This window comes from Canis lupus, chromosome 6 (genome assembly GCF_048164855.1).
Source record: "Canis lupus baileyi chromosome 6, mCanLup2.hap1, whole genome shotgun sequence".
NCBI classification, from domain to species: domain Eukaryota; kingdom Metazoa; phylum Chordata; class Mammalia; order Carnivora; family Canidae; genus Canis; species Canis lupus.
Window position 1 is genome coordinate 63637230 of NC_132843.1, and position 22223 is coordinate 63659452.

At 42.4% G+C, this 22223-nt stretch overlaps 1 protein-coding gene across 5 annotated transcripts in view; it reads right to left on the reverse strand.

Annotated features, from left to right (window-relative positions):
- C6H1orf21 (chromosome 6 C1orf21 homolog) overlaps nt 1-22223 on the reverse strand; it is a 215420-nt gene that overhangs the window by 37612 nt on the left and 155585 nt on the right. For 3 of the 5 annotated variants that reach the window (XM_072830910.1, XM_072830911.1, XM_072830913.1), the window contains one exon: nt 12382-12477. The exons of the other annotated variants lie outside the window; for them this stretch is intronic. In XM_072830910.1, coding sequence (XP_072687011.1) covers nt 12382-12477 — 96 coding nt within the window. The remainder of the gene's footprint in view (nt 1-12381; nt 12478-22223) is intronic. 5 annotated transcript variants of the gene reach the window in all.

Consider the following 22223-nt stretch of genomic DNA (forward strand, 5'->3'; position numbering starts at 1 on the left):
CTGTATGTCCAGTATAGGCTAGCAGCAAGGCTCTGCTCATTCTAATGCCTCAAGGACTCAGGCCAATGGCAGCCCTATGTTGGTATGTGCTGTCATAATCACCATAGCAGAGGAGGGAAGACTATAGCAGAGCAAAAGCTGAGTGCTCATGTTTACTTGGCCAAAACAAATCAGAGAACTACATGTAGATTCAAGACAGTGGAGAAAGAGGGGCACCTGGGTGGCTCAGTGGTTGAACATCTGCCTTTGGCTCAGGGTGTGATTCCAGGGTCCTGGGATTGAGTCCCACACTGGGCTCCCCACAGGGAGCCTGCTTCTCCCTCTGCCTGTGTGCCTCTCATGAATAAATAAATAAAATCTTGAGAGAGAGAGAGAGGGAACACAGAGAAAGTATAACCCTACTACGTGCTTGGAAAGACAGAACTAGAATATCTATGAATAGCCTGAATGAATACCATAATACTCATTTTTTAAAAAAAGTGTTTTCTTGATCACAGAACTACCTAATGATAATTACAGAAATCTATTCTGAATAATCTGAAGTATAACTGTGTCAAGTATCTTATTTGTACTAAATAATGTGTAATTCACAGAAATATGGAAGAAACTTAATTACCGAAAGTTTATATTGGGCTAAAACTTGAGTTTAGATTTCAAAACAAATCTGAAACTACTTGGTTAGCTGACTGTAGTGGATGAGCCTTGGTAAGTCATGCTAAACGCCACCTGGATATAGTAAGAGGGCATGGAGGCAAAATCTGTGGTTTATACCCCGGAGAATCACACCTACATCCACACTGACACCCATACCCACACACTTCTTGAATTTTCCATTTCTCACTTCTTCCAACCATCAAATAAAATGAAACACACAGAAATGCCAATCACATTCATTGTCATCCATAATAACAAGATCAAAGATTTTCGGAATTCAGCTCTCAACGGACTGTGGTCCCTAAAGACTGCATTTAAGAGCTGTCTAGCACAAAACAAACACACTTTATAACAGCTTTTTCTGGTGGGCAAAAAGATAGCCAGAAAAATCAAAGGATGTTTGATCAAAGTTAATAAAATATCACAGTGAAATGCATCACCCATCATGTCTTAAATATTTTAACAAATAAAAGTCACCATTTATGCAGAGTTGCTAAGGTTTTCCTGTGAAGAAGCAAAATCTTGACAGGTTTTCCTCACTGAGTTAAGGAAACTGCAAATGTCAAAGCTAAAAACAAAAAGTTAAATGATCCAGTTTTTCTTATGGGCACGACTGTTTTTCTCACACTCATTGTACTGTATAAGCCAGCTAAAAACTCCAACTCTGGCCTTCCCGAACTCTCTGGACACACCCACAATTCTTTTTAATTCCGAACTTGTCAGTGCCCAGAAAATCTGCTGCACTGGTTTCCTATTGCTGCTGTGGCACGTGAACGTGGGGGCTTAAAACCACACACATTTATTATCTTACACTTCTGGAGGTCAGAAGCCTGAAAATAGGCTGCAGGGCTGCCTTCCATCTGGAGGCTCTAGGAGAGAATGTTTCCTTGCTGGTCTTGGCTTCCACATGGCACCTGCACTCGCTGGTTCAGGGTCCCTCTCTCCGTCTTGGAAGTAGCTGTAGCATCTTCTCTCCTCGCTGACCTCTGCTCTGGCCTTACATCTTCTTTTTCTAACTCTGATTCTCCTACCTCCATCCTGAAAGGATCCTTGTGATTCTCCTACCTCCATCCTGAAAGGATCCTTGTGATCCTACTCAATTCAAGAAAATCTCTCCATGGCAAGATCCATGATTTAATCACATCTGTAAAGTCCCTTTTCCCATGTAAGGTACCTTATTTGCAGTTTCCATGGATTAGGATGTGGACACCTTTGGGGGCAGGTTTTATTTGGCCTATCATAGTGTTCCCCCTGGAGTCATACTAACGATTCAGACTTCTCCCACAAACAAAACAGGTTGATCCCAAGGTATCCCAAAGTCTCAACCCATTACAGCATCAACACAAGTCTCAAGTATTAGCCAAATCTCAACAGCTCAAAAGTCCCTAAATCTCATTATTTAAATAACCTAAATTAGTTACGAATGAGGCTCTGGGTTTAAACCACCCTCGGGCAGAATTCCTCTCTGTGAACCTGTGGAACTAGAAATTAAGTTACCTGCTCACAAAATAAAATGGTGCTATAGGCATAAGATGACAGTATAGGTATTCCCAGTCCAACAGGGAGAATGGAAGAAAGAAAGGAGTCACTTGTTCCAAGGAATTTCAAAATCCAACTGGGCAAACTCAAGTTTGCTCAAGGTCTGGTAATAATCCTCTGTGGATTAAGACTCTGCTCCTAGACCTGCAGCTCTATCCCTTTTTGTGAAGGGTAGTAACATGTTTGCAGCTGAGCTCTTTTATCAGCTTGTTTCCTGCCTGCAGGATTTTGGGAGCGTGACACCCTTCTTTCATCTCACCCTCTCGCTGTCCCTTCTGGTTCAAACTGGCAGTGTTTCAACAGAAACATCCTCAAGAACTCCATGGGCCTTCTGTGTATGTCATGGGGATTCACTTCATTACAAAGAAGGCTCTTCCACACAGATTTCCTAGATAATACCATCTCTATTTCTGGCTTCTGCTGAGATGGTTGAGGGAATACATGCCTAATTTATTCAGAGAGTCATCTGTGGGACTGAATACTCTGACCTTTTAATTTTTTCCAGGGATTAGCTGAACAGCCACACCCTTGGCCTTCTTTCCAGAGCATGTGTTCCTGATAGTGAATCTCCTAGTTTTAGTATCTTTTGCAATCCGGACAGGCTAAGCATTTCCCAAATCAACAAGCTCCTTTTTGATGAACAATTCTTCCTTCAATTTATTTCTTTGCTTTCACATTTTACTATAAGCAGCAAGAAGAAACTAGGTGGTGACTTCAACACTCTGCTTTGAAATATTCTCAGCTAAACAGTAAAGTTCATTGTTCACACGTTCTGCTCTCCACATCCTTGTAGAACATGATTTGTTAAGTGTTTGGCGGCCATATTATGAATGTTGCCTTTCTCCCAGTTTCTAACTGGAAACTTGCCAGTGGTAACTTTCATGTCCATATTTCTACGAACAGTGTGTTTGTGATGACTAATATTCTCTAAGATGATATAGGTTTTCTTCACCATGCTCTTCACATTTTTTCTGAGCCCTCACCAGCAGAGTCTTTAATATCCATATTTCTACTAACTGTTCAAGGCAATCTAGGCTTTTTCTACCATGCTTCCAGGCTCTGTCCACTTCCCAGTTCCAAAGCCACTCCACATTTATAGGTGTTTATTACAGCATTATTATATTTCAAGGTACCAAGTCTATATTGGCTTTCTACTGCTGCCTAACAAATTACCACATACTTAGGTATCTTTAAAACACTAATTTGGAAGTCAGAAGTCTAAAACTAGTTTGTAGGGCGGTCTTCCTTCTAGAGGCTCTAGGAGAGAATCTGTTTCCTTGACTTTTCTACCGTCTAGCGACTGACTGATTATCTTTGCTCAGGCTCCTCTTCCCATTTTCAAAGTCGGAGCTTAGCATCTCTCTTCTTTGACCTCTGCTTCCAACTTTATATCTTCTTTTACTAACTCTGATCCTCTTGCATTCCTCTTAGAAGGATCCTTGTGATTTTACTGGGCTCACCTGGATAATCCAGGATAATCTCTCTATGTCAAGACCCTTAATGTAAACACATCTGCAAAGAAGAGAACATAACTTGTACCAGGAACCATACAGAGCCTGGGAGAACCAGGGAGTAGGAGGTGCCAGGAGGGCATATGAGAGGGCATATGAGAGATGAGGTGGTGAGACGGGCAGGAGCGGAGGGCTCATGCTTGGACATTGGGTTTTCCTCTAAAGTTAGTTTATGAATCTTCTGGCAAAACGTTTCAGAGATGGAAGCAGAGAGTCAGTTGGGAAGCTGTGCCAGTAAATCAGCAGAGAGTCTATGGAAGCTCACTAAGACCGGAGGGGCACAGCACAGTAGATACCAAGATTATAGGCTCTGGAGTCAGACAACCTCCCCGCTTTCTACTTGTGTGACCTCAAGCAGATTATGTAACCTGTGCACTTCAATTTCCTTAGTTGTGAAATGGGGACAGAAGTCACACCTACTTCACTGGGTTACCTGTTGTATAGGAAGTGCATCACAAATGAGAGCTTGTATTAATAAGATAGTTGCCTTGGCAATAAGGATGAGGAAATGGATTGGAGAGTTGTCACGAAAATTCCTGAGTGGCCACTGCATGCTGAGCACCTTGCTTCTCTTTGAGGGAAACAAGAAAAAGACAAAGGAAATCTCTGCCCCCTTAATGTCAGAGAAGAAACCCCCCAATACTAAATATAGCACTTATGTATCATTTAAATATAAACATCTATAAATAAAATACATATATAAATATAGCACTTATACATATATAAGTAAAAGCACTGATAAAATCTGAGGTCATTCATCTGAATGTACAGGGGAGGTAGAAGAGGACAAGGTTTAGTCAAGGATGGCAGCCAGATTTTTGGCTTAGCTGACAACAGGAAATGGTGGTGGCTAAATGGGGAAATAAAGGAAGTTTAGGGTTACTGATTAAAAGGGGGAATATGGGGACACCTGGGTGGCTCAGTGGTTGAGCACCTGCCTTTGGCTCAGGTCATGATCCTGGGGTCCAGAGACGGAGTCCTGAATCAGGCTCCCCACAGGGAGCCTGCTTCTCCCTCTGGCTATGTCTCTGCCTCTCTTTCTGTCTCTCTGATGAATAAATAAAATCTTAAAAAATATACATATAAAAGGGTGAAATATGGATTTTAAAAATTGCTTTTTCCTCTTTGCTACTTATGTGTAATGGGTGGGTCGACTCCACTTGCTACATATGTGTAATGGGTGGGTCGACTCCATGAGAAGGTATCTTTCTGGACAAGCAAAGGAAAGGTGACATGGCTATTAATGCAGAAAGGGGCTGGGCAGAGGTGTGGTTTTCCTCAAAGGGAATTAGATGTAAGCTTTCATTCAGGGCCTGAATGAAAGCCTAGAAGGGCTAGATGGCCTGAAAGGTCAGAAATTAAGAGAAAATGGTGGTCTCTCTGAATGGATACATCAATAGAATGCAATTATTTTTGAGGCTATATCTTTTACTTATCACATGTAGGAGCGAGTCATGTAGGAACGAGTCATGTAGGAGTGAGGGCCAGGTCCCATGTGTGTCAGAGGCAGAAAAGCTCTGTAGCTGGAGATCACCTTTCTCAGTCTGGGACTTACTGGTTTGCCCTACAGGAGTGGATCTGAGCTCATGCCTGACTGGATCCAGGTGGTCAAGGCATGCTCCCCTCGCTCCTTTGCTTATTGCCTTGATTTCATTTTTTCCATGACCCTGTGGTGATGCCAGATTTCATCCTTACAACCCTGTGACTCAACAGGCTACAAAGTCTTCCCTGTTGGTGCCACTTTCAAGAATCTCAGGGAAACCCTGATTAATCTGCCTTCTGTCCAGTGCTGACTTGGCAGGAGAAGAGGAGCAGTCGGGACCACTTTTTTTTTTTCGGCCTGTGAGCTCTCTGCATGAAAAAAGGTGTTTTTTTCCCCCTACTACTGTACATATTTAAAAAACATCTCAATTCTCTGTTGCATGTATTTTTATTTATTTATATTAAAGTATTTATATTTTATTTAACTTCAATTTGTATTTCTCTTTTTAAAAAGTGTTTAAAAAATCTTTTTATGTTTTCACATACAGGAATTAGAAGTTTTGACTGGTGGAAAAGAACCCATTTCTTTTTTCTTTTATTCTTTCTCCATCACTTCTACGGTTAGTCCTGGCTGATTCTAAATTTAGCTCCCTACCCGTACATTTTCTTCTCTACCCTTCTGTAACCTTCCCCCACCAGAAGTTGGTGTAAATGAAGGGAAGTCGATGTTTTAATAGTGCCCCCAGGCTTTCCAGCTAATACAAGCGTCAGGTCTGTCATGGCACGATTATTTTACAATGTGGAGTCAGTCACGAGATTTCTGTACACAGTCCTGACAGTGAATAATCAAATCTGGCATTGTTCCATTATTGACGTAACTCTTAGCCTAAGGCTAGGAAAAGACTGGCTGGTTGTAACTAGAATTTGGGTAGAAAAACCTCTTTAAAATTGAAATATGGTTCTTAGACAATAAAAGGTAAGCACTATTCCCTCCCCACCCACCTCCTTTTGCAGAAATGGGCTGCTAGAAGTATCTTCATTCTAAACTTTGCAAACAGAATTGATCCTCAAAGCTTTAATGGGTTGTGTTTAACCAGGAGTGTCTTTATTTGCTTGCCTCCTCAGTCTTTTAGCAGCTTTCTAGAAAAGCTCCCATACTCATCTTTTTCCACATTTGCCTTCACATCTGGTGTACGCTCCCGTAAGACTTCTGAGCCGAGCACTTACTGCCGATGTGAGATGATGATGGAACCCGACATCAAGCTGGGGAGAGAAGCTAGGAACAAGTGATCTGCATTCTCTGCCGCTGTCATTTCTCACCTCTCTGAGGTTCTCTTTTGAGACTTTCCAATAAGGGGCTTATTAGTGGTATGAGAGGCCTTGGTTTACTAAGTCTGCCTTGTGTAAAATGGTTTCTGAATGTATGATCCCATTTTCTCCATTCTTCTCACTCTAAATCCTGCCAGGCAATAAGTCTTAGCAGCCAGTTTGCTTGCTCCCTTGTCTCTCACCTTAAGCGAACGTCTTTTCCTACCTGAGTAAAAGAGTGGGGGTAGGGGGAGGTGGAGCTGGCATTGAAAGAAAACTATGTCACACTACATGTCTAAGAGCTCTGATGAACCACACAGGCCTAACTATGAGATGATCCCCTTTCCACCAAAGACAAGATCCTCAGAAACGTGCCTTGGCAAGCTGAAATACATGATCAATCCTTCAGGAACATAGTCGAAATCTTCAGGTGATGACTTATAATAAATATTAATTCAGCTACACAGATATATAAAACCACATATTGTATTAAAAAAATCATAAGATATTAGAAATACTACTTTTTCCACGCTCACATTTCATCAAACAATCTAAACGTCCCAGGGGCATCTGGCATCAGTGTTTTCACAATCAGTCACCTGCTTTTTGAATTCCTACTGTTTCCAAGGTATATTATCTTTACTTCTGACTTGCTGAAATACAATGCAGTTTGAATTTTTGTGTGTTGCTGTCTTGACCTTTTAATTCTAAGCCATAAATACCCAGGTTAGTAGTGATCTCTACATTGTTCATCAGTTACTGCATCATTCTTTCAACATAACTGTTAAGAGGCTGTTATGATGATGCACAGAAACATTGCTAAATTAGAATGGTTTTTTTTTTTTGTCATTTAGAAACAAAAATTCTGTCAGCAGGCCCCTCTCAATAAGCACCTAAAGTGCTCACTGACTAAAGCCAGTGTTTTAGGTTAACGTTTGTTTCCCCTAAACTTTGTGTTCAAAATAACAAGAGTGTCCCATACCATGTGATTCATATATAAGGGGGCATCTAATTTTCTGAAGGACTTTAAAAAAAATCCTGCTTGTATTCTGGCAAATACTATAACATAGTGAAAACTTATCATGTGAACAAGATTGAAAGGGTATCTTTTACCATCGCCCAAGGTTTCTTGATAAAACTTAATAGAAATATTAGGGACTTTACCCCATCTCTCAAGTAGAACACTGGAATGAAATCTCACAAATGTTGAGTGCTACATCTGTTGTCCAATAGCCATTTGGTAGAAAACATTCTGAGGGTAGTGAAACAACACAAAACAATTGTACGTATGCTGGTGTGCTTGTCTATGTGCATATTCTGCAACATATTCTCTCTCAGAGCTATTGTTCCAGAAGATAAACTCAAGTACAGATATAACCATGTTTAATTTGTTTCTTACATGAGGCCATTATGTATGCCCGTAACTGATGCTCCTGTGATAATCTGACAATAGAGAAACATAGATTTGGATTCTTTACCACCACTGTCTCTTGTAATTGCAATAACAGGAAGAGTGGTAAACATAATAGCTATCACTGACGACACCCCTGGCAGGTGCCAGATGCCACACAAGGGCCTGCGGGCATTAATTATGTTAATACAGACAAAAGGCCAAGCACAGGCCCTGCGGTGTGGTAAGAGCCCAACAGATGTCAGCAATTACTATTATTGTTATTATTATAACTTTTTATTATTTGGTTCTCACAACAACTGTTTGAGGCAAGCGTTCAAAGAAAAGAACATTAAGGAAAACCATGAAGGACACAGAGGCTCTGGGACATTTTCTAAGTTGCCCAAGGTCAGAGAGTTATTAGCGAAAAGGGGAGAGGAACTATGCATGGGCATCTCTTTCAATAAATATTTTGCATTTAAAAAAAAAGCCACATCTATATAAATTAAAGAGGGTGAGAGTAAAAGCAGTCCACATTAATTTTCAACAGTTGCTTTGTATTTCAGTACCAGAAGATGAGATGAGAAGCCTGGAAGGGACCCAGTTTTAAAGACACAGGCAAGAACACCATGGCCATTGCTGAAAACCAGAACCTGTACCTCTCAGACCAAAGCAAAGCAAGGACAAGCAAGTAATGTGAATAGTTGGCGCATCTTGAGTAAGCAGCAGGGAGTAGAGGGACCAGGAATAACTGGTAGGGACAGCCATCAGTGTGTACCTCTCTACAGCCTTCAAATTAAATTTTTGGAAACTGAAGTATAATCAACATATAACATTAAATTAGTTTTCAGGGGTACAACATAATGACTCAACATTTGTATATATTGTAAAATAATCACCACAGTAAGTCTACTTAACATCCATCACCCTACATAGCTACAAAATTTTTTCTTGTGATGACAACTTTTAAGATCTTCTCTCCTATCAAGTTTCAAATATGTCATATAGCATTATTAACTATAGTCACCATGCTGTACTTTACATCCTCATAACTTATTTATTGTATAACTGAAAGTCTGTACCCTTTGGTTCCCTTCACCCATTGGTGTACCTTCCACCTTCCCACCTCCAGCAACCACTCAAAATTACGCTTTTGAAAAAGGATACTTCTGTTGGCCACATCAAACATAGAATACGGTACGCGGGAGTTGGCCTTTACTAGGAGTGCCAGTTAAATATTCAGGAATTTTGTTAGCCAACTGTTGGTAGTTTGAAATCAGCCTTTGTGCGAGTAATTACACTATGGAAATTGGCAAACAATATAAATCAAACCTTCCCCCCACCTCCACCAGAAAGCTAGTCTACCAGCATTGTCTCTATATAAAATCATGTATGATTTTTGTTTTAGATTTGTTTGCCGTCTCTGAGTCCTTATTCTAGGCTTGAGCAGGTGTTCATGACCAAAGTAAGGTAGTCTTTTTCTTTTTTTTTTAAGATTTTATTTATTCATTCATGAGAGAGAGAGAGAGAGAGGTAGAGGCAGAGACACGGGCAGACGGAGAAGCAGGCTCTATGCAGGGAGCCCGACGTGGGACTCGATCCTGGGACTCGATCCTGGGACTCCAGGATCACACCCCAGGCTGAAGGCGGTGCTTAACCGCTGAGCCACCTGGGCTGCCCAGTAAGGTGGTCTTACATAATTAACCAACAGCTTTTCCCTTAAATAAATACCCTTTATATGTGGTCAAGAGGAAACTACAATCCAGTGGAATGCTTTCAATGGACCAGGATGAAGTGTCCTCATGGTACTTTTAAAAAAAAATTGGGTGAAGAGAGCCTAAACTCTTGACTTCCCTAGGCTCAGGTCCTTGGACAAATTGCTATGTCATGTCCTCTCCACAGCATAGTGAGCTCTTCCTGAACTGATGACATGGGATCCATTTTCCATCCCTAGCTCACTGATCTGTCACCCTAGGTCACAGTCTCCAAAAAAAACACCACCTGGCCACGACTAGTTTCTATCATAATTATGTGTTGTAGGAAGTCCTATTATTTCTCCTCCAAATCAGACAGTTGTCTATTTAGGGATTTTCTCTGAAAGGACACTGTAATCTGGAAATGAATTAGAGTTTTTTTGTTTAACCTTCCACAGAAAAGTCCAGCTTCCAACAAAATGTGAGGCAAATGAGAGATGTTAGCTAATCTGTGTAACCATAGGACTTTCAACCCCGCTTTGCAAAATCCTCACGCTTCCATTTAATGACTGCTGCGGATGGAAATGAGACAAGGGATAACAGGAAGTGCTGCTTTCTTGTCCAGATTCATGAACCACACCTGCTCCACTGCTTCTGTATCATGCAAACAGCTCCAAATCCATCCAGAGACTAGAACCTGAGGAGCTGCAGAAGCAAGTCAAGGTAGGATTGTATACTTTATCAGCCTTGTGAAGCAAGGCAACTCCCCACCTCCTCAGCCTCCTGTAGAACTTCTCCCTCACTGTTCTCCCATTGGCTCATGTCATGGCGCCTCAGTTTATGTTTATCCACCTCTCTCTCTCATTTCTTACCATAGGTTGTTTTTAAATGCTTCAATCTAATAGGATGTAAGCTCCTTAAAGACAGTGATAGTGTCTTATCTACCTTTGTATGCGTTATGTGACAGCAGTAGGTACTCAATAAAAGTCTGAGGAAAGAATGAAGGAGTATTTGTCCTCCCTGAGCACTACATTCCTCAGCAACGTTAATTCCATTCAGAGTACGATGCTGGGCACTGACAGGGCAGGAGGTTCTTAGGAATGAACTTTGGAGCTGGAGCATGAGGGCGGGGGCAACCAAAGGAAAGGAAGGGAGCTTTTATTGTCTTCTTCACTAAAACTGTGCTGGGGCCCCTGGGAGAAAAGAGCAGGGAGTCACATCTGTCGAAGCACATGGCACTATCCCTTTTAAAAAGCTGAATTATAAGAATCTCAGGATGTTTTTTAGAAAAATAGGTTTTCAACTTATTTCAAAGAAAGAAAAGGAGCTTAACATATGTTATTTCACTCTAAAAAAACCTTTGAAATATATTCACCTTAAACCTTTGGGTAGTAACAGTAATACATGACAACGGTTACTCTCTTAATTATAGTACTGGTCATGTCAGATTATTATTATTTTTTTTAATTTTTATTTATTTATGATAGTCACAGAGAGAGAGAGAGGCGCAGAGACACAGGCAGAGGGAGAAGCAGGCTCCATGCACCGGGAGCCCAATGTGGGATTCGATCCCGGGTCTCCAGGATCGCGCCCTGGGTCAAAGGCAGGCACCAAACCACTGCGCCACCCAGGGATCCCTCATGTCAGATTAGATCTACAAAACCTATAGTGGCCAAATTCATGGCGACAGAAAGATGGCCATTGCCAGTGGTTGGGGGTTGTGGGGTGCAGAATGGACAGTTAGTGTTTAATGGGTACAGAGTTCCAATTTTGCAAGATGAGAAAAGATCTACAGATGGATGATGGTGATGTTTGCACAAAAATGTGAATGTATTTAATGCCACTGAACTGTCCATTTAAAAATGGTTAAAGTAGTAAATTTTATGTTATGTACATTTTACCCAGTTTTTAAAAATGCACAGAAGTTAGAAGGAGTTCTCACCTCCAGCCTCCCTAGGCTGCTTCCTTTTTTTTTTTTTTTCCCTTCAGGCTTTTAAAATATTTTCTTGATGCTTCATCAAATCTACTTTATGTTCTCTCCTTATTTTTATATACTCCAAAGTGGACATCATACAGAAAAAAGATTTATGTACACAGATCTGTTACAATATTTACTTATTAGTTTATATAGTCTGCAATCTCAAAGGACAATTGGTGTGTCACATGATCCACTGAACAAAAGTGATCTGCAGGCCTGGTGACACTGGCAAACGCAACACATCCTATTAAAGTTTAGATACGCAGGAATTTTAACAGTGTAATTTCACACATGTAAAACCTTTTTAAATGAGGACTTTGAGAACTCAGAAAAAACTATCTTTGTGAGAGGAATACAGGGCTTGGTTTGTTTATGACTCCAATGCCAATCCACTTTACAGTGGGAAAATGTAACTTCCGAGTAGGAGGCAATGAAGCCTAACTAAAGCTGAAAGCAGCCAAGGGACCTCAAATGAGTACAATGCTCTTAGGGGGTAGCACCAAAGAGTTCAAAAAAGAGATGCATGGTGAGATCCTAGAGGACTGGTTCTCTGGAGGTGGCCAGATCTTCAAAACCCAGGCTCTGCCACTTACTGTCTGTAAATTTTACACATTAACTTAAATCTTCAGTTATCTTCTCTGCAAAGTGGGGAGAAATGAATGTCTCTCATAAAGTACTAGTATCCCATTAAATGAAGTTAAAGAAGATAATGCAAGCATCTGGAGCATGGCAGATATTCAATAATTCTTAGATATTATTATTAATCTTCATGATTATTATGTATTACTAACAATATATTTATTATTAGTAGGAGTATGTACATACACTTCTGAAAAGTAACCAGGTCTGCCTCAGAGACTTGTCCTGATGTCCTGCAGTGTCTGAGAAAAAGGCAGGCACCTTTAAAGACGGTGGTCTAGTCTAAAAACAAAACAGAAAAAGGTCTAATCTATCCATCCCCTTTCTTTTACATCAGTGGTAACTTCTGCCTAGAGAGATTTAGGACTAGACTGAAGGCCGAGTGTTCTTTAATCCAGGGCTTCTTCGTCTCCACTGCTGAACTTCTACAAGTGGTAGAGTTATGGAAGCAGCTGAATGCTCAAACCTCACCTCCTAAATGTGACTGCATGCCTGTAAGAAATAAGTGACTCGCTCCGTCCTGTGATGGCTGAATGAGTAATGATACCAGCTAACATTTATTGAGTGCTAGCTATGTGCTGAGCATACCTGAGAAGAAATCAGGGGCCCACTTGGAACGTGCTAGGAATGAATCCTACAACATAAACACACATACCGAGGAAGCCTGTATGGGATGATCAAATAAGCCTCACTGTACATACCACACAATCATACACCCTCAGGAGACCTTGGTCTGGGGTCCCTGGCTGTCTGTCCAGTTAAGTACGGAACACTAGACAGCTGACTGGAAGCTCCATGCACAAAGGCTGGGCATGTCGACCTTGGGATTCAGGGATATGATGGGCTTTTTAGTTACATAATATCCAAGGGCAGTACACTTGGGTCTATTTACTTGGGCCAGAGAAGGTACATCTCATCTGGTCTTGGAGAGTCTAAACCTCCTTGCCAGGATCCTGGGAGCCAGATGGGGGAAGACAATCAAAGATCTCCACATTCAGAATGCAGCCTTTCGCTTAAAAACCCTGATTTCACTTTGGTGGCCCAGCCCTTAATAGTGCCTGGCTCCAAGAATGAAAAAGCAGAACTGAGTTTCAGTGAATTCTCTTGTTTTGAGCCCCACTTTCACTTCCATCTCCAGAGATACCTAGTGTGAGCCATTCACGAGCCCTTTGTGCATTCTACAGTTTAACTGGCTTTCTTGGGTTTGTTAGTCGGTTTCCATTCTCTGCTTTCCACCTTATACAATGTTGATATTGTGGTCTTCTGTTAGTCATAGAGGATTACTATCATTTTGCAGAGCACCTCACTGTTGTTTTATTTGCATCTCAGAAGGAAACGAAGAGTAACAGCTATATCCTATCTGTTCCACCTAGTCTAATTTTTTTTAACGTAGGCTCCACGTCCAACATGGTGCTTGAACTCACAACCCTGAGATCAAGAGTAGCCTGCTCTACTGACCAAGCCAGCCAGGCACCCCTATCTAGTCTAATCTAGGCATTCTGCATACACTGTTGAATTCTACAATGGTATGCAATACTTATTATCATCCTCTTTAGTGGGTTTCAGCGAGTTTTAGCAACTTGCGCAAGATCTCCCAGGGGGTTTGAACTCAGGTCTTTCTGATATGAGATTCCAAGCTGTAGATCATGACAACACCCAAGCATCTATGGTGAAATAACAGCTGCTGGGATGCCTGGGTGGCTCAGCGGTTGAGTGTCTGCCTTTGGCTCAGGGCGTGATCCCGCTGTCTTAAGGATCAAGTTCCACATTAGGCTCCCTGCATGGAGCCTGCTTCTCCCTCTGCCTATCTCTGCCTCTCTCTCTCTGTGTGTCTCTCATGAATAAATAAATAAAATCTTAAAAAAAAAAATAATAGCTGCTGATCGTCACTGACCATTCATTATGTGCTAGGCTTCTCAAGTGCCTTGTGAGAATTCACTGCAACTGCTCTGTCAGACAGGTACCTATTCCCATTCACTCATTTTATGGAGGAAGAAATGAAGTCACAGACTGGTTAAGGAGCCCAACCAAGAACACAAAGCTCAGAAAGTCTGGCTCCAGAGGCTGTGGTGGTGTTGTTGTTGTTGTTGTTGTTGTTCTTCTTCTTCTTCTTCTTCTTTTTTTTTTTTTTTTTTTTAAGATTTTATTTATTTGAGAGGGAGAGAGGGAGGGAAGGTGAGAGAGAGAGAGAGAGAGCAAGAGAGAGAATGAGCGGAAGGGAGGGGCAGAGGGAGAGGAAGAAGCAGACTTGTTGTTGAGCATGGGGCCCAATGTGAGGCTCCATCCCAGGACCCCAGGATCATGACCTGGGCCAAAGGCAGACGCTTAACCCACTAAGCCACCCAGGCACCCCCAGGGGCTGTGTTCTTAACACTCACCAAAGAGCTAAATATACTACGTCTACCTTGTGGATTTCCATGATCTACTTTAGGAACCTCCCCCTGCTCTGCCTTTTTCCTTTTCCTAGATGACTTACTCCAAAAAAAAACACAAATAAACCCCAAATCTCCTTAAATCAGCCAACCAAAGCAGAGATAATGAATAGAAGACAATCAGATTTAAAGTAAAATCATTTTGAAAATCTTTGCAATAAGAAATTATTCTACTAGGATCATGCTACCCTCTGCTTATAGTTATCTTCAGATATTCAATTCAGGAAAAGTGTGAAGAATGTGCCAATATAACTAGACATATTTAAAAACCTATACTTTTTAGGGAAGAAACCATAAGTACAATTTGCTTCCTAGTCTGATAGCCTAAAATTATGTATGCTAGGGGGTGCTATTGAACAATTGTAGGGTTTTTTTGTCCACTTGGTGTTCTTAGATTTGCATGTGATAGTGCTCTGGGCTAGGGTGAGCTTCTAATTTTTAATTAAGTCTCTTTAACCTTGGCCTGTTGTCAACTAGCACACTATTTTACTATAGAAGAAATTTTAAAGTCAGCCATATTCATTATATGTACAGTTAGTCCTCATTCACGCAGAAGCATTCATCACCCATTATTTTCTTTTCCACTTACATGTCCAAAAACTCAATTAAGAGATAATGAAATGTAGGTGTTAAACCCAAGGAAGGTGTCACTGTCTCCAGAGCCATATCAATGGTATAAAGACTTGTGTAACCTGTGAGCTTAAGGCAGCACAAAATCAAATTAGCGAAACCAAAACATTAGCCATCAAGAAATTTTAGTTCTAGATCTCTTGCTCCACAATTAAGCTGAATTACCTAAGTCGTTGTTAATAAATCACAATGCAGGAAATACACAGGGTTAGGAAGGCTAGAAAACACAGCAGGGCTTATGTTGAACTGATACAATTTTGGCTACGCCGATTCCATCTAAAACAAAAAACGTGATGTAGTCAAACACAAAGAAGGCCAAATGCCACGCAGAACCCCCCTCCCAGGCCCTGCAATTAGGAATGAGGCACTTGTAGAAATTTCTTTCCTTCTCTGAACTTCCAAGAGTGGTCTAAAAAAAAAATGATTTGTTCTAGAATTGTGCCTCATTCTACACAAAGTAATTTCAGTGGTGGATGCCTAAATTTGTTTTGAATGAATAAAGGTTATCTATTAACTCTGGCACTGACAAGTCTGCTGCACTTCCAAGGGAAATAAAGAACCTTCCACCTAGGCTGAAAAGCACTGTAGTGAATGCAATCTACCGAGAAGGCATTATTACCTTGATTATTCCCTCACTGCTTCACACATCGCTTCCCCGGATGGAAAGAATGACCTGAAGGAGGTAATGCGTTATACCTACTGCTCTGATATTCTATGCAGCTCCTAGGGTAGCGCCAGGCAAAAGGAACTCAATGAACATGTGTTGATTGATAAACTGTACAGACAGAAGTATGAGCTAATTCCTCTGGGGTTTATCCACGTTCAGGGAAGCATGTCTATAGTTCAGGGAGAGCCATTCCTCCCTTAACTGCTGTGTAAAGGTGAAAGCACAACATTTTGCTAAAAGAACCATTTACCTTCTTGAACGTTACTATGTCAAACATAATTTTTTCCTGTCAGCTCTTGAGTCCAAGATAATTATTGCTTCTGATCAGAAGACTTAACAGCTTCTGGAGTACCGTGGTAAAGTGTTCCCCACCCCCACCCTCCCTATACACAGAACCACGTGAGTTACTCCACGTACTAGTTTCCTAAAACCATGTAGTTTGTGCTTGGAAATAGCTTTCGGCAGCATACACAACACATAGGTCCTTTTGCAGTTGGCAACTCTCAAACTACTATTCTGGGATACAGACTAAAAAAAGAAAACCATAAAGGCCTTTTTGGTTGAAAACTGGTTCTTAGATGATTTTTTTTTTTTAAAGAAACCAAAGGGAAAAAAAACCCCAAAGTATCATATTTAAATAAATTCTAAAAATATATCTCAGTAGACAATGTCAAACTTTTGCAACCAACAGTTACTTTCCAGGGAGTAATTTCAAGGATTTGGGAGAGAAAACACTTTGAGTATGGGAACTGGGGGTAGGCAAGTGACCGGATTGTGTCTTCTAACTAACTCACATCTGTTAATCCTCAAATCCCAAATTTTGGCATCATCTTGTTACTGAATGTGTGCTGCCTCCCAGGTCACACCTACCTGACTATATGAGGCTAAGGGCCTACTGCCGGGCTCAAGGTGGTCTGCAAAGGTTTGGCAAGTATCCTGTCCACTCCTCACCCTTGCAGCCAGGGAAGCTGAGGGGCACAGTCATGTATCTTTGAGGTGGGCAGAGGGTTGGGTGAGGACAAGCACCTCTGAAATACATGAAGGTGGCTTCTTGCTCTGGCACTGGTAGACTCACCTGGGGCTAGGCAAATCCACTGCCCTGGAATTTATTCTAAATATGGTAAATGCCCTTGCCCAGATGATCGCCACTAAAAATTGGACTCTTCCACACAGGCTGGAAATGATCTCTACTCAGAGAAAGGTTTCTCACAGAGAACACAAATAGCATGGAAACAAGAGCGCTTAGGCAACACTTAACAGAATTAAGAAAATCAACTGTTTTCCAAAGGCCCTTATGCATGCACATCAGAGAGCATAGTTTGCATATAGACAACTGAAGCACTAATTAAAAATAATTCTTATCTACTCATTAAAACAGGTAATTTAAGAGCTGCCATTAGTCACCATCTCCTTAATCTACAATCAAAGAATCATTCGAGGTAAAGCGAAGAATTAATTTCATAGGGGCATCTTTGCCGGGGGCTAGCTACTTATAGAGGAGCATGGATCAGGGATTATGCTTAAGACATCTGATGATTCTGAAGAGCCTGCTCCTGGGGGCTCATGACTTGCTGGTTGGTCTACAGTGTCTGCAGTTGATGGTGGGTTGCCCTGGCTAGGTGCTCCTTTATCTGCAGAAAAGACACCTGACAATGACTCCTTCAGGTAATTAATTATAGGTTCTCCAGGAAGGGCATGTGCGCGGGGGTGGGGGTGGAGGGGGAGGAGGGGGTTCCTCTAATACTTGAAAGGAAAATGTCTGAATTTCCTTAAAAATATTCTGATTTGGTTTTTTTTGGGGGGGCTCATATGAATCAGTACAGTTTTCTATCATTGAAGAGAAACATTCTCAGAAATCCTCAGTTTATACACATCAGAAAATCTCACACATTCAAAGCTTTTAATCTACAGGTTTGCAGGACACCTGGGTGGCTCAGAGGTTGAGCATCTGCCTTTGGCTCAGGGCATGATTCCAGGGTCCTTGGATCAAGTCCCACATCAGGCACCCTACGGGGAGCCTGCTTCTCCCCTATACCTATGTCTAGGCCTCTCTGCGACTCTCATGAATAAATAAAATCTAGGAAAAAAAATCTATAGGTTTGCAAAAATCTCTCGTGCCCTTTCTTTGGTCCTCGGAAGTGCCAAATGTGCATTACTCTTCAATTTTGTATTTTATTCTCCTCTGAGTAACATAATCCAATATTTATTAAGCACTAATGTGACAGGAATAGGGCTGCACTGTCTCTTAACACAAAGCAAACATAACCTTCCTTTTTGGCTTCTTCAACTAAGTAGAAAATGTGACTAATCATGATTGCTTAATGCATGCCTACTCCATATAGGGCATCTTACACGAATTCTTGATAACCCTTTACATCTCTTGGCATTTTACTGACAGTGTGCTATCGCACATACATACTGTGGACTTCTTCCTCACAGGTGATAGATAAAGAAATTCAAACTCAGAAAATATCTAGCAACTTAATTGTCACGTTTGCAGGGCTACGTATTGGCAGAGTCTGAACTCCAAGCAGTCGGCCTGCCTTACACCTGCCCACAGAAACAGCATTACCAACGAGCAGTGAATGGGCACTCAGCTCTGGCCAGGACTGTTCAAAGATTTTACATGTACAGACTGACTTAACATTCTTAACAATTCTAGGAGGAAGTACAGTTATTATTAACAGTCACCAATGCAGATGAAGAAACAGAGAGCTTAAACACCTGGCCCCGGCTCACACAGAGCATCAGACTGTGCGGGTGCCCAAAAGCCAGAGCTGGGTGACCTACCTGGCAGTTCTGCTCACTCCCAGTGACTGTCAGCTGCCAAAGCACCCCGTGCTGGGGGCCCTGGAGAAGAGTCCCCGCCCATCGATGAGGACTGCACTTGACCTCTGACCTCCTTCCAGCTAAAGATTAGTCAATGCTTTTCTTCACAACCTAAAGGGTTTATGTCTTTGACACCTTAGAATTTCTGGCATATCAAATGGGTGTTTAAAACAACAACAACAAAATCCTAGCAACTACCCTAGGAAATAAAAGAAAAAAAACATCCAATATGTCACCTTGCCGAGATTAAATATTCTGAGACCCCGAGTGAAATGAGCGGTGATCACTCACACAAGCCAGGGCCGCAGAAATCATAAGGATAGTTTATTGATGGGCACTGAAGAGTGTGCATTCGGTGACACACATGCTGAAGGCCTGTTGGTGAGTTTGGGGGTGAGACGTGAAGAGGTAGCTGATGAGGAAAAACAGAAAGCTGAGGTGAAAACAGTACGCTCAGCTTCCGCCTCAAAGGCTGCTAATGAATGAGTGGGAAGTGGGAAGGAAGAAGCAGGAAACAGCCAGCCCCGCGCTCGGAGAGCTGGTCATGGCCAAGGCAGCCGCTTGGCTGTTTGTTCCCATTATTTCGAATACCACGTAGGTAAAGCAGGACCTCTGCCTGAAATCCTTAGGAAACAGATTTATCCCAACATCCTTTTAGGACCCCTGCATGCTGGTGAGTTCTTCCAGAATGCCCACACTTCACATCTGAATAGCTGTCTCAAATCACAGTCGAGTCACCTAGGACAAGAGGGCCCACCGGCTACATTCTGCGGTAGTGCTGCCAGGCCATAGGTGCTGGGTTTTTTAAAGTTAAAACCAAGTTACTGGGCAGCCCGGGTGGCTCAGTGGTTTAGTTCCGCCTTTAGCCCAGGGCCTGATCCTGGAGACCTGGGATCGAGTCCCATGTCAGGCTCCCTGCATGGAGCCTGCGTCTCCCTTTGCCTGTGTCTCTGCCTCCCCCTGCCCACCTCTCTCTTTCTCTCTCTGTTTTTCATGAATAAATAAATAAAATCTTAAAAAACAAAACAAGTTACTTAAATAAACGAACAAACTAATAAAAATCAAAGAGCACCAAAAATCAATCTATATACTTCCTGAGTGGAAAATTAAAACTTCAAGGAAATGTTTTAAACTGAAATTCTCTCAGGGAGTCTGGCAGCTTGGTTCGGTAGAGCATGTAACTCCTGATCTTGGGGTCATGAGTTCGAGCCCCACACGTTGGGTGTTGAGATGACTTAAATAAATAAAAACTTAAAATAAAAATAAATCGAGATTCTCGGATGAACTTAAAGCTGTAAGAACAACAATGGATTGATTCATGACCCCCCTCCACTGATATTCTCAATACTCAGGAGTCTGGGACATACTTCTGGGCGTTCCAACCCAATAGTGCGAAGACAGGAGGGAGGACAGGGTAGCTCACATGGGTGCAAATGTACCAGCGATAATCCATCAGTTGATATGATGTTTGGCCAACAAGAAGAAACTCTTTACTGTATGAAGCAAGATAAAAACTGATAGAAAAAAAATCTAGCATTTTCGGGAATGGAGTGGGAGGGGAAATGACATAAAGGTTAGTGAGTCTTGTGATGCTCGGGCCACTTTTATCAAAGAGTGACTCAGCTGGGCAAAAAATAGAAATGGATCTTCTGAGCCCAGACAGTCTTCCATTCATCTTTGCCGTTCTAAAATTGCAGCCATCCTCCTTAACAGTTAGGACCATGGTTTTACGAAGTATGCAGGGTGGTTTCCCCCAGGCTTGAGCCTACTGTGCCCTGTCACTATGCAGACATCACCTTTCTACCTCTAAGGCGGGTCCTGTTGTGCTGTCCTTCGCTCTTCTTCAGTGTACTGAACTGTTCCAAAGTAAAACAAAACATCCTTTTCTGGTTAAAAGCATCATATGGGTTCACAAGCCTGAAAAAATAATGAGCAATGGTCACCAGGGGAATGGTGGTGGAAGGTTCCTTTGTTCTTGTTTTGTTTTTAAATAAATAGGGGGTTGTGCCCCCATTCCCTTTCTTTAGGTTGCCTTGCATCCTTCTCCTCTGCCCAGATTCATGAGAGGAACCAGCCTTCTTAGAAAAAAAGACTCCTTGGGGCACCTGGGTGACTCAGTGGGTTAAGTGTCTGCTTTTAGATCGGGTCATGATCTCAGGGTCCTGAGATCAAGCCCCCCATTGGGCTTCCTGCTCATTGGGGAGCGTGCTTCTCCCCTCTCCCTCTGCCCTTTCCCCTTCCCTCTCATGCTCTCTCTCAAATAAATAAATAAAATCTTTTTTAAAAAAGAAAAAAGACAAAAGACTCCTTTACCAGCAGGGGCTCTGTGGCTGCTCTGGAAGCAAGGGCAGGTTTTTGGATATGCTTTGTTAACCTGCGAGGGGCACACACAGTAAAAGGCCATGCATGTCCGCAGATGCCACGGGTCCCTCTTCTCTGGCTGGGAGCCGCCAATCCTACCACTGCTGCTGACCTACCCCACGGCTTTATCCACCCCTCCTCTGCCTCAGTGTATTTGTCCCCGAAGCTAAATAAAACTCTGACGATGTATTCCGTGGTGAACACTGAATGCCTGTGTGTGTTTGAGGTGGGGGGGGGGTGGGCAAGTACTAATTAGGATAACATTTCTTACCTATCTTTCTAGAGTATAGTTCAAAACAAAGCAGAAAGGAAGCAGCTAAGCTTTATCTCCCTCTAGCAGCCACCCTAGCCTGGGGCTATCGTGAGTTCACTTCAGGGGTCCATTGTGTCCAGATGGCCAGAAGGGCCAGGAGGCTGTTCCAAACAGGGACGATTTGCATGAGGCACCGAGTTGCCTCCAGGGAAATGATTTTTCCTGCCAGAGACTTGTTAGCTAAATCAGAAGAATGCCTCTGCGTTGGAGGGGCCCTGTTGATGGCTTTTTCTTCAGAACTTCTGATTCAGTGATGCCGCCCACTCCACCTCACACACTCCCCGCATAACCTTGGTCCCAGTCCCTGTCCTAGGAGTCAAAAACAGACAGGGTTTCACCAAAAAAATTGAGAAAAATGTGGAAGTACAAGGTAGCTCTGGCCCACAAAGCTGGGGTAAGAAGGGGATAGGTGTCTTTTGCATGTGGGTGTGAGCGCTATGCGTGCATGTGTGTGTCTGTGTGTGTGTGCATGTGAGTGTGTATGTGTGCTCATTACCACATCAGCAGAAGAGACTCACAGCATAGTTCCCCAGAACAGTAAATAGACTTTGGTTAGGATTTTCCCACAGTGGAAACAGCAGCATCTGGCCATGGACATAAGTGCCCTCAGCTTGGACTCTGAGGGACTGGGCCCTTGCAGATGTCAGGAATAGCTCACAGGGACCTCTGCCTGGCACCAACTGATAGGGTACAGGGTGTTAGGCAGCTGATCCCACAGGAAGCCTGAGCAGGGTGGGCGAAGCGTAGAGGGACTGGTGGTGGCTAACGTTGGGGCTGTGCTCAAAGTCATCTGTCC